Consider the following 13,674-nt stretch of genomic DNA (forward strand, 5'->3'; position numbering starts at 1 on the left):
TAAACTCAATGAGGGTAGATCATATTACTGCATCATATTTTTTAATTATGTGTGGAGTGAAATTTATCAAAAAAAAAAAAGAATGAAAATTGTGTGAAATGTGCTGAACAGTCTGTAAGGAGTTAAATAACCACAGAGTACCAGGTTAAGGGTTGTGTTTTCTTCGTGTTTTCTGATTGAAATGAACACAGCCATCATAAACTGCACACGTGCTGCGTCTGAGAGCTCAACAGGTGGAGTCTGACCTGCTGACCCGCCGTCACATGACACTAAACATGATGTAAATATGTAGTCATTTAACGTGTGTGTGTGTGTGTGTGTGTGTGAGGGGTCACAGAGGTCAGTGCGAGCCCGTTAGGCTGCTGCCTCAGCAGAGAGGAGGCGGCCGTGTAAATCTTACGCCTCATTAGCTTCATGTTGTCAGACTGCAAGCGGAGCACGCTCCCGTTCATGTTCCACAACAACACCGCGACGTCCCAGCACGCTGACACCGCCGCCCAAATCAATCCACCAATTAATCAATCTGTCAATGAGTCAGGCGGCGAAGCAACGAACCATGCAGCCAGGAAAAGATGATCAAGAAAATTACCGGAAAATTAGTCAAAATGAAATGAAATGAGCTAAAATAAAATACCTGACTTGGAAAAAGCAGTTTTAAAAAGAACAATAATTCTGTAGCATAATTTTAAACATGGTGTAATAATGATAGCTATAAATTTTGTTTTTTCCCCCCAACATTTTACTCTTTTCCCTACACATTTTCCCCAGCTTCTTTTCTTTTTAAATCTCTGAATCTACTTCTTGCAATCTGAACATTTCTTACCAAGTTGCTAATTGCCTTTTTTAGAATGTTTATGAGAGAAATCACATCACATGTGTTCACAGTTCAAAGGGTTAAATATTTGTAAAAGGCATCTCAAAGCGGTGCAAGAAAAATGATGTTGCTCCAGGTTTTAAAGGGTTAAACTGGGATTTAAATTAATGAACTAAAACTTTTTACTGCGTAAAGAAAGTGTAAACAGGAAGTAACAGAAGCACCACAAGCTGTAATAAAACTTCCAAAAATAAAGAAGAAGAAGCAAATGAAGAGCTGCTCGGCTCTGAGGGACGTCAGAGGACACAAGATGATGAAAACAAACCCAACGGACACTTCCTCCTTGGCTGCGGCGAACTCGGCTTCTGTCACGCTGCGGTCAAAGAAAAAAAAACCGACACAAACCAACTCCTGTCTCACTTCCTGTCTCACTTCCGGTAGTAAAACGGTCGTCAGTTCAGCCGAGAGAGCAGAGCGAGCTGCAGCGTGACGAAGCAGGTCGACAAACTGACACAACGACATGTAACACGTCTGTGCTTCAGTCCAACCGCTGCAGCTGCTGCAGGCTTCACGTCTGTATTCTTTAAAAAAAAATTTAAATCATTATTGATTTCAAACAAACTTTTATGTAGAATTTAATGCATTTCATGATTCTGTCAGCAGAGTATTTATTAACAAACTTTTAAGATAGTTAAGATAGATAGTTTTAAGTGGTGCATTTTTAACCCTTTCCCCCTACTTGTAATGTATATTATTTACTACTCTGCCATTTTATTTCTGCTTGTTTTTTTAAATTAGTTTATAAGATTGCATTTCTTTTTTCCAATGCTCCTTGTATGGAGAACAAAAAATGACATAAGTATAAATAAATAAATGTATAAATAAATAATTAAATACACGAATAAATGGAAAAACCAAGGGCATTTTGGTAATAAAAAAGGCTATTTCTGTATTTTTACATTTATTTATTTCTACATATATTTATTTATTCTTTTATTTCTACATTTATTTATTTATGTATTTCCACGTTTACTTATTTATTTCCATATTTATTTATTTATTTATTTCTACATTTATTTATTTCTGTGTCAGTGTCACACAGAAATGTAAATATGCTAATTAGGTGGGCAGGCCTACGTCAGTCGATGTGATTGGATCAGATCTACTAGTGCTGCCTTGATTTGGCTGGCTCTCACGTTAGCCTTTAGCTTGCTATTAGCAATGGATAGCAGTTATTGCTGCTGATTTAAGAGCATTAGCGGACAGTTTCAATAACAGCGAACCTACCGATTATCTTGTATTATTATGTATTATTGCCATATCATTAGTGAAGTGGAGAACCAAAACATAACCCCCCCCAAAAAACAAACAAACAAACAAACAAAAAAAAGCATTATTGGAGGAGGCGGGGCTTATGGAACACGTAATAGAACCATGGGCGGAGCTTATGAGATACGTCATAGAACCGTGGGCGGGGCTTATGGAACGCATCAGAACCACTGGGTTGTGACATCAGACATTCTGAGCTTTAATGTGCTCTGATCTTGCTTACCTCATAAAGACATTCCGAGCTTACATCATAGAGGGCTTTCTTGCATCAGCCTGAGGAAGGTATTTATAGGACACAGCTCTGTGAAACTTTCAGTCAGCGGTGTGGAACGAGTCAGGTAAGGTTGAAAGTAGAAGTAGAAGTTTCCTGTTACCGTAAAAACAGTGGAAAACAAATTTTGTGTTACTCTAATAGACCAGTAGGTAAATTAGCTGACCTGCTTGCAAAGTCAAGAGGTTTAAAAACCACCTGGCATTGAAAATATTCAACCAAAATCATAGCTATTAGAACAATGGAAGCGACATTGCCAGGAGCAGTACCGACTGAGGAGGTAGACCTGTTGGAGATATCAGAGGTCAGATCTGCTGTCAGCAGTTACATCCACTCTTATTTTAAGAGGATGACAGCAGAACAGTGGGAATCACTGAAAATAGGTGCCCCTGATAGAGTAACCAAAGTCATGATCGCAGATCTGATTTTGGATATAACTGCAGTCCTGATAAAAGCCGTTTTACAGGCTAATACAGAGGACGCAGTTGTAACAGAGGAGAGTGTGAGGTCAAGCCTGGGTGACACACTCTCACAGGTTTTTGCTGAGGGACTGGGTGTTGAATGCCAAGTCCAATGTGACAGTGGTGAGCGCTTAACAGCTCTCATAGGTAAAGAGGTTGCAGAAAGTATTAAATCTGACCTCTCCTCAAAAACACCCACACCAGAGCCAGAGATAAATCGGCATATACCTCCTCCCCGAAGACTTAATGCGATGGTGGACCATGCCTGTGAAATGGTAAAGGCTTTTGCAGGCAAGGCAAAAGCCCTCTTCTCTCCTCGACCAAAGAAGCAGAGAAGTCAGACAAACTCCCTGAAAGAAGCGAGGATTGAAGACATAGACGATGTAGATGACTCAGAGAATGAGGAGTGCTTTCCGGTTGTGACCGTGGAAAGCCGGTGCTCCTCACAGAGCTCATTCGAGGATAAATCAGTTGACTTTCAAATAGTTATAGATATTCAATATCAGCTCAGCAAACACATAAGTGACGATATTGACTATCTTTTAGAAGAAGTGCCAGACATTGAGTATGAGGAGCTTGACTCGAGAAGGTCCCTAGAAATTATTATAGTCGGAGAAGACATCGCTGAGTGTATTTCTGAAATGAAGAGTTCAGAGGAGGCAGCTACTTCAGGTCAGAGTTCACTCACAGAACAGAAGCGTGAGTCTGTGGAAGGAATAGGCAGAAAAATTAAGTCTTTCTCTGCTAAGCGCTTTGCTGTAGCCCTTCTACATCGACTCCTGGCACAAATTAGGAGCAAATTCCACCGGGACTCCAAAGTTCAAAGCAGAGCGTCAGTACAGAACCTTGTAACTAGTATTGAATCTCTGCTCACCGAAGGAAATGACAAAAACACACAGGCTGAAGAGGAGTGTTGTGTGTTTGATAAATTTAAGAATATGTCTGAAGATGATGTCCTGATGTTCACCCGGGCATTTACTGACCTGTTGTATAGTCATCTTACATATGGGACTGCATCTGAGGTCAGCCCAGAACAAGTCCCGCCATCGCATGTGGACATGTATAATGACATAAGGGACAAAGTGTGGCGTTTCCTTGGAACAATGAGCTGGTGGCTCAACACACAGGTGGACGACCACAGTGAACGGATGGCACTCGCTATCATGGGCATTGAGTCGCTACCTCCAGCAGAGATACCAGAGCTCATCGTCACTGAGGACAGCGCACCTTTGGAACCTGCAACAGAGACTGACCTAGCATGCATGGACACATCTGTCGAACCTTTGGACCATGTTACAGAAAGGGAACAAAGAAACAAAAAGTTCATCCAGGTAACCATGGAGCAGCTGTTTGCACGGACCATGAAGAAAGCTAAAGTGGAGTACACCAGCGAAAACTGTGCAGCCATCATCACGTCTCTGACTGAGAGAACGTGGGCTGAGGTTCAGGGTGTAGGCTTTGATCCAACTGCTAAAGCTTTCGGAAACCTTCACAAGGCCATTTTCAAGGACTTGTGTAAGGAGTTGGGCTCTGCAAAAATGGTGCTGGTCTCCATGTATTTACAGGATGCAGCCTTTGAAAGCTTTGTTGCCTGCTCTGTAAAAGACTATCTGGTGTCAAAACCAAAAAAGTGTTGCACCATCCGCAAGTTCTTTTCTACTTTAGGGAAATTCGTCTCCACGGCAATTAGTTGCACTTTCGCCAGTCGGTAACTCGTTCAGTGTAATTTAGTCCGTTTTGCCTCCTCTTGCATTGCTGGCTGCTGCTTTATGATTCTGCAGGTTCTTCTCTAACATCTGCAGATCTAGAAGCAGGGCTAGTTTTATGCAAATGAATGCGGACTTGTAATACAGGTTTTCTCCGGGGTGCTCCGGTTCGCCTGACATCAGTAAGGGTCAACATCTCATTACTGATTTAAAAAAAAATTAGATTAGGATATCATTTTGAAGGAGAAAAAATGTTTTTCTCCTTCAAAATGAATGTGATAAAGAGCTCCTCTCCTGCCTCACATCCAGGTTAGCGTCTCGCTCACTGTCCTCTGTCCCTCATCATAGGAGGAGAGACAGATGGAGCAGCAGGTTAACCTGGATGTCAGACAGGACTTGAGTTCTCTCATGACCACCTCTGTAGGCAACACCTCACAGCTGGAAGGTGAGGGTTTGATTCCCGTCATGAGCCTTCCTAAGTTTGTGTGTTGTCTACTATGGTGTTGCGGGTTTTCCCCGGGTGCTCCGGTTTGTCCCGCAATTAATTGGTATTAACATCAAATAACTCAAACTAAAAATAAAATAATAATAATTAATGTATACTCTTTTTGTTCTGCTTGTCTCTTTATCATTTGCTGTAAGAGACGTAAATATTCAACACAGGCTGAGTGTTTAACCGATACCCCACAAAGTAAAATTTGAGTTTCAATGATATGGTATTCCAGAATACACAAGCAATATCTATATCTATATGTCATATTTTATTCACATCTTTCTAAAGAATAAAATATGAGATTACTGATTACTCCTGTTCCTATCCTAGAAATGTCCAAAAATGTTTGAAACGTCCTGAAATTCGAGGAATGTCCTGAAGTCCTACAAACATCCTAAAATCGTATAAATGTCCAAAAATCCTAGAAACCTGCTGAAAACCTTTGAATGTCCTAAAATTCAAGAAATGCCCTAAAATCCTTGAAACAACACAAATTCTAAAAATGCCCTAAAATCCTACAAATGCCCCAAAGCTTTAAAAAAGTCTAAACGGGGCTAAAAATGCCAAAGATGCTAAAGATGTATCAGGTTAGTGGAGCAAATGTGTAAATGTATAAATAAATAATTAAATACACGAATAAATGGAAAAACCAAGGGCATTTTGGTAATAAAAAAGGCTATTTCTGTATTTTTACATTTATTTATTTCTACATATATTTATTTATTCTTTTATTTCTACATTTATTTATTTATGTATTTCCACGTTTACTTATTTATTTCCATATTTATTTATTTATTTATTTCTACATTTATTTATTTCTGTGTCAGTGTCACACAGAAATGTAAATATGCTAATTAGGTGGGCAGGCCTACGTCAGTCGATGTGATTGGATCAGATCTACTAGTGCTGCCTTGATTTGGCTGGCTCTCACGTTAGCCTTTAGCTTGCTATTAGCAATGGATAGCAGTTATTGCTGCTGATTTAAGAGCATTAGCGGACAGTTTCAATAACAGCGAACCTACCGATTATCTTCAGTTTCGTTTTGTGAGATTACTCGAAGATTTAGCTCAACTCTCAGCTGATGGGGACATAGAAGTTGACGTGGTGCTAGATGGTCTCCAAGAAGCTGCCCACGAACTTCAAATCCGCTCGGTGACAGAGGAAGCACCGGTCATTTTTGTTCTCCATACCTTGTACTGTAGGACAAATTAATTGTATTATTGCCATATCATTAGTGAAGTGGAGAACCAAAACATAACCCCCCCCCAAAAAACAAACAAACAAACAAACAAAAAAAAGCATTATTGGAGGAGGCGGGGCTTATGGAACACGTAATAGAACCATGGGCGGAGCTTATGAGATACGTCATAGAACCGTGGGCGGGGCTTATGGAACGCATCAGAACCACTGGGTTGTGACATCAGACATTCTGAGCTTTAATGTGCTCTGATCTTGCTTACCTCATAAAGACATTCCGAGCTTACATCATAGAGGGCTTTCTTGCATCAGCCTGAGGAAGGTATTTATAGGACACAGCTCTGTGAAACTTTCAGTCAGCGGTGTGGAACGAGTCAGGTAAGGTTGAAAGTAGAAGTAGAAGTTTCCTGTTACCGTAAAAACAGTGGAAAACAAATTTTGTGTTACTCTAATAGACCAGTAGGTAAATTAGCTGACCTGCTTGCAAAGTCAAGAGGTTTAAAACCACCTGGCATTGAAAATATTCAACCAAAATCATAGCTATTAGAACAATGGAAGCGACATTGCCAGGAGCAGTACCGACTGAGGAGGTAGACCTGTTGGAGATATCAGAGGTCAGATCTGCTGTCAGCAGTTACATCCACTCTTACTTTAAGAGGATGACAGCAGAACAGTGGGAATCACTGAAAATAGGTGCCCCTGATAGAGTAACCAAAGTCATGATCGCAGATCTGATTTTGGATATAACTGCAGTCCTGATAAAAACCGTTTTACAGGCTAATACAGAGGACGAGTTGTAACAGAGGAGAGTGTGAGGTCAAGCCTGGGTGACACACTCTCACAGGTTTTTGCTGAGGGACTGGGTGTTGAATGCCAAGTCCAATGTGACAGTGGTGAGCGCTTAACAGCTCTCATAGGTAAAGAGGTTGCAGAAAGTATTAAATCTGACCTCTCCTCAAAAACACCCACACCAGAGCCAGAGATAAATCGGCATATACCTCCTCCCCGAAGACTTAATGCGATGGTGGACCATGCCTGTGAAATGGTAAAGGCTTTTGCAGGCAAGGCAAAAGCCCTCTTCTCTCCTCGACCAAAGAAGCAGAGAAGTCAGACAAACTCCCTGAAAGAAGCGAGGATTGAAGACATAGACGATGTAGATGACTCAGAGAATGAGGAGTGCTTTCCGGTTGTGACCGTGGAAAGCCGGTGCTCCTCACAGAGCTCATTCGAGGATAAATCAGTTGACTTTCAAATAGTTATAGATATTCAATATCAGCTCAGCAAACACATAAGTGACGATATTGACTATCTTTTAGAAGAAGTGCCAGACATTGAGTATGAGGAGCTTGACTCGAGAAGGTCCCTAGAAATTATTATAGTCGGAGAAGACATCGCTGAGTGTATTTCTGAAATGAAGAGTTCAGAGGAGGCAGCTACTTCAGGTCAGAGTTCACTCACAGAACAGAAGCGTGAGTCTGTGGAAGGAATAGGCAGAAAAATTAAGTCTTTCTCTGCTAAGCGCTTTGCTGTAGCCCTTCTACATCGACTCCTGGCACAAATTAGGAGCAAATTCCACCGGGACTCCAAAGTTCAAAGCAGAGCGTCAGTACAGAACCTTGTAACTAGTATTGAATCTCTGCTCACCGAAGGAAATGACAAAAACACACAGGCTGAAGAGGAGCGTTGTGTGTTTGATAAATTTAAGAATATGTCTGAAGATGATGTCCTGATGTTCACCCGGCATTTACTGACCTGTTGTATAGTCATCTTACATATGGGACTGCATCTGAGGTCAGCCCAGAACAAGTCCCGCCATCGCATGTGGACATGTATAATGACATAAGGGACAAAGTGTGGCGTTTCCTTGGAACAATGAGCTGGTGGCTCAACACACAGGTGGACGACCACAGTGAACGGATGGCACTCGCTATCATGGGCATTGAGTCGCTACCTCCAGCAGAGATACCAGAGCTCATCGTCACTGAGGACAGCGCACCTTTGGAACCTGCAACAGAGACTGACCTAGCATGCATGGACACATCTGTCGAACCTTTGGACCATATTACAGAAAGGGAACAAAGAAACAAAAAGTTCATCCAGGTAACCATGGAGCAGCTGTTTGCACGGACCATGAAGAAAGCTAAAGTGGAGTACACCAGCGAAAACTGTGCAGCCATCATCACGTCTCTGACTGAGAGAACGTGGGCTGAGGTTCAGGGTGTAGGCTTTGATCCAACTGCTAAAGCTTTCGGAAACCTTCACAAGGCCATTTTCAAGGACTTGTGTAAGGAGTTGGGCTCTGCAAAATGGTGCTGGTCTCCATGTATTTACAGGATGCAGCCTTTGAAAGCTTTGTTGCCTGCTCTGTAAAAGACTATCTGGTGTCAAAACCAAAAAAGTGTTGCACCATCCGCAAGTTCTTTTCTACTTTAGGGAAATTCGTCTCCACGGCAATTAGTTGCACTTTCGCCAGTCGGTAACTCGTTCAGTGTAATTTAGTCCGTTTTGCCTCCTCTTGCATTGCTGGCTGCTGCTTTATGATTCTGCAGGTTCTTCTCTAACATCTGCAGATCTAGAAGCAGGGCTAGTTTTATGCAAATGAATGCGGACTTGTAATACAGGTTTTCTCCGGGGTGCTCCGGTTCGCCTGACATCAGTAAGGGTCAACAGCTCATTACTGATTTAAAAAAAAATTAGATTAGGATATCATTTTGAAGGAGAAAAAATGTTTTTCTCCTTCAAAATGAATGTGATAAAGAGCTCCTCTCCTGCCTCACATCCAGGTTAGCGTCTCGCTCACTGTCCTCTGTCCCTCATCATAGGAGGAGAGACAGATGGAGCAGCAGGTTAACCTGGATGTCAGACAGGACTTGAGTTCTCTCATGACCACCTCTGTAGGCAACACCTCACAGCTGGAAGGTGAGGGTTTGATTCCCGTCATGAGCCTTCCTAAGTTTGTGTGTTGTCTACTATGGTGTTGCGGGTTTTCCCAGGTGCTCCAGTTTGTCCCGCAATTAATTGGTATTAACATCAAATAACTCAAACTAAAAATAAAATAATAATAATTAATGTATACTCTTTTTGTTCTGCTTATCTCTTTATCATTTGCTGTAAGAGACGTAAATATTCAACACAGGCTGAGTGTTTAACCGATACCTCACAAAGTGAAATTTGAGTTTCAATGATATGGTATTCCAGAATACACAAGCAATATCTATATCTATATGTCATATTTTATTCACATCTTTCTAAAGAATAAAATATGAGACTACTGATTACTCCTGTTCTTATCCTAGAAATGTCCAAAAATGTTTGAAACGTCCTGAAATTCGAGGAATGTCCTGAAGTCCTACAAACATCCTAAAATCGTATAAATGTCCAAAAATCCTAGAAACCTGCTGAAAACCTTTGAATGTCCTAAAATTCAAGAAATGCCCTAAAATCCTTGAAACAACACAAATTCTAAAAATGCCCTAAAATCCTACAAATGCCCCAAAGCTTTAAAAAAGTCTAAACGGGCTAAAAATGCCAAAGATGCTAAAGATGTATCAGGTTAGTGGAGCAAATGTGTAAATGTATAAATAAATAATTAAATACACGAATAAATGGAAAAACCAAGGGCATTTTGGTAATAAAAAAGGCTATTTCTGTATTTTTACATTTATTTATTTCTACATATATTTATTTATTCTTTTATTTCTACATTTATTTATTTATGTATTTCCACGTTTACTTATTTATTTCCATATTTATTTATTTATTTATTTCTACATTTATTTATTTCTGTGTCAGTGTCACACAGAAATGTAAATATGCTAATTAGGTGGGCAGGCCTACGTCAGTCGATGTGATTGGATCAGATCTACTAGTGCTGCCTTGATTTGGCTGGCTCTCACGTTAGCCTTTAGCTTGCTATTAGCAATGGATAGCAGTTATTGCTGCTGATTTAAGAGCATTAGCGGACAGTTTCAATAACAGCGAACCTACCGATTATCTTCAGTTTCGTTTTGTGAGATTACTCGAAGATTTAGCTCAACTCTCAGCTGATGGGGACATAGAAGTTGACGTGGTGCTAGATGGTCTCCAAGAAGCTGCCCACGAACTTCAAATCCGCTCGGTGACAGAGGAAGCACCGGTCATTTTTGTTCTCCATACCTTGTACTGTAGGACAAATTAATTGTATTATTGCCATATCATTAGTGAAGTGGAGAACCAAAACATAACCCCCCCCAAAAAACAAACAAACAAACAAACAAAAAAAAGCATTATTGGAGGAGGCGGGGCTTATGGAACACGTAATAGAACCATGGGCGGAGCTTATGAGATACGTCATAGAACCGTGGGCGGGGCTTATGGAACGCATCAGAACCACTGGGTTGTGACATCAGACATTCTGAGCTTTAATGTGCTCTGATCTTGCTTACCTCATAAAGACATTCCGAGCTTACATCATAGAGGGCTTTCTTGCATCAGCCTGAGGAAGGTATTTATAGGACACAGCTCTGTGAAACTTTCAGTCAGCGGTGTGGAACGAGTCAGGTAAGGTTGAAAGTAGAAGTAGAAGTAGAAGTTTCCTGTTACCGTAAAAACAGTGGAAAACAAATTTTGTGTTACTCTAATAGACCAGTAGGTAAATTAGCTGACCTGCTTGCAAAGTCAAGAGGTTTAAAAACCACCTGGCATTGAAAATATTCAACCAAAATCATAGCTATTAGAACAATGGAAGCGACATTGCCAGGAGCAGTACCGACTGAGGAGGTAGACCTGTTGGAGATATCAGAGGTCAGATCTGCTGTCAGCAGTTACATCCACTCTTATTTTAAGAGGATGACAGCAGAACAGTGGGAATCACTGAAAATAGGTGCCCCTGATAGAGTAACCAAAGTCATGATCGCAGATCTGATTTTGGATATAACTGCAGTCCTGATAAAAGCCGTTTTACAGGCTAATACAGAGGACGCAGTTGTAACAGAGGAGAGTGTGAGGTCAAGCCTGGGTGACACACTCTCACAGGTTTTTGCTGAGGGACTGGGTGTTGAATGCCAAGTCCAATGTGACAGTGGTGAGCGCTTAACAGCTCTCATAGGTAAAGAGGTTGCAGAAAGTATTAAATCTGACCTCTCCTCAAAAACACCCACACCAGAGCCAGAGATAAATCGGCATATACCTCCTCCCCGAAGACTTAATGCGATGGTGGACCATGCCTGTGAAATGGTAAAGGCTTTTGCAGGCAAGGCAAAAGCCCTCTTCTCTCCTCGACCAAAGAAGCAGAGAAGTCAGACAAACTCCCTGAAAGAAGCGAGGATTGAAGACATAGACGATGTAGATGACTCAGAGAATGAGGAGTGCTTTCCGGTTGTGACCGTGGAAAGCCGGTGCTCCTCACAGAGCTCATTCGAGGATAAATCAGTTGACTTTCAAATAGTTATAGATATTCAATATCAGCTCAGCAAACACATAAGTGACGATATTGACTATCTTTTAGAAGAAGTGCCAGACATTGAGTATGAGGAGCTTGACTCGAGAAGGTCCCTAGAAATTATTATAGTCGGAGAAGACATCGCTGAGTGTATTTCTGAAATGAAGAGTTCAGAGGAGGCAGCTACTTCAGGTCAGAGTTCACTCACAGAACAGAAGCGTGAGTCTGTGGAAGGAATAGGCAGAAAAATTAAGTCTTTCTCTGCTAAGCGCTTTGCTGTAGCCCTTCTACATCGACTCCTGGCACAAATTAGGAGCAAATTCCACCGGGACTCCAAAGTTCAAAGCAGAGCGTCAGTACAGAACCTTGTAACTAGTATTGAATCTCTGCTCACCGAAGGAAATGACAAAAACACACAGGCTGAAGAGGAGCGTTGTGTGTTTGATAAATTTAAGAATATGTCTGAAGATGATGTCCTGATGTTCACCCGGGCATTTACTGACCTGTTGTATAGTCATCTTACATATGGGACTGCATCTGAGGTCAGCCCAGAACAAGTCCCGCCATCGCATGTGGACATGTATAATGACATAAGGGACAAAGTGTGGCGTTTCCTTGGAACAATGAGCTGGTGGCTCAACACACAGGTGGACGACCACAGTGAACGGATGGCACTCGCTATCATGGGCATTGAGTCGCTACCTCCAGCAGAGATACCAGAGCTCATCGTCACTGAGGACAGCGCACCTTTGGAACCTGCAACAGAGACTGACCTAGCATGCATGGACACATCTGTCGAACCTTTGGACCATATTACAGAAAGGGAACAAAGAAACAAAAAGTTCATCCAGGTAACCATGGAGCAGCTGTTTGCACGGACCATGAAGAAAGCTAAAGTGGAGTACACCAGCGAAAACTGTGCAGCCATCATCACGTCTCTGACTGAGAGAACGTGGGCTGAGGTTCAGGGTGTAGGCTTTGATCCAACTGCTAAAGCTTTCGGAAACCTTCACAAGGCCATTTTCAAGGACTTGTGTAAGGAGTTGGGCTCTGCAAAAATGGTGCTGGTCTCCATGTATTTACAGGATGCAGCCTTTGAAAGCTTTGTTGCCTGCTCTGTAAAAGACTATCTGGTGTCAAAACCAAAAAAGTGTTGCACCATCCGCAAGTTCTTTTCTACTTTAGGGAAATTCGTCTCCACGGCAATTAGTTGCACTTTCGCCAGTCGGTAACTCGTTCAGTGTAATTTAGTCCGTTTTGCCTCCTCTTGCATTGCTGGCTGCTGCTTTATGATTCTGCAGGTTCTTCTCTAACATCTGCAGATCTAGAAGCAGGGCTAGTTTTATGCAAATGAATGCGGACTTGTAATACAGGTTTTCTCCGGGGTGCTCCGGTTCGCCTGACATCAGTAAGGGTCAACATCTCATTACTGATTTAAAAAAAAATTAGATTAGGATATCATTTTGAAGGAGAAAAAATGTTTTTCTCCTTCAAAATGAATGTGATAAAGAGCTCCTCTCCTGCCTCACATCCAGGTTAGCGTCTCGCTCACTGTCCTCTGTCCCTCATCATAGGAGGAGAGACAGATGGAGCAGCAGGTTAACCTGAATGTCAGACAGGACTTGAGTTCTCTCATGACCACCTCTGTAGGCAACACCTCACAGCTGGAAGGTGAGGGTTTGATTCCCGTCATGAGCCTTCCTAAGTTTGTGTGTTGTCTACTATGGTGTTGCGGGTTTTCCCCGGGTGCTCCGGTTTGTCCCGCAATTAATTGGTATTAACATCAAATAACTCAAACTAAAAATAAAATAATAATAATTAATGTATACTCTTTTTGTTCTGCTTATCTCTTTATCATTTGCTGTAAGAGACGTAAATATTCAACACAGGCTGAGTGTTTAACCGATACCTCACAAAGTAAAATTTGAGTTTCAATGATATGGTATTCCAGAATACACAAGCAATATCTATATCTATATGTCAT

At 41.5% G+C, this 13,674-nt stretch overlaps 1 protein-coding gene across 1 annotated transcript; it reads left to right on the top strand.

Annotated features, from left to right (window-relative positions):
- Positions 1-2,655: 2,655 nt before the first annotated feature.
- LOC148190085 (uncharacterized) lies at positions 2,656-13,205 on the top strand. Its single transcript, XM_088075299.1, has 7 exons — positions 2,656-4,473; positions 4,930-5,026; positions 6,848-7,047; positions 7,080-7,873; positions 8,035-8,572; positions 9,094-9,190; positions 11,010-13,205. The coding sequence occupies exons 1-7, from the start codon at positions 2,656-2,658 to the stop codon at positions 12,920-12,922; spliced, it is 5,457 nt and encodes a 1,818-aa protein (XP_087931425.1). The 3' UTR covers positions 12,923-13,205.
- The last annotated feature ends 469 nt before the right edge of the window (positions 13,206-13,674 follow it).

Source organism: Plectropomus leopardus, chromosome 3, assembly GCF_026936395.1.
Source record: "Plectropomus leopardus strain MGB_pleo_1.0 chromosome 3, ASM2693639v1, whole genome shotgun sequence".
Taxonomy (NCBI): Eukaryota; Metazoa; Chordata; class Actinopteri; order Perciformes; family Serranidae; genus Plectropomus; species Plectropomus leopardus.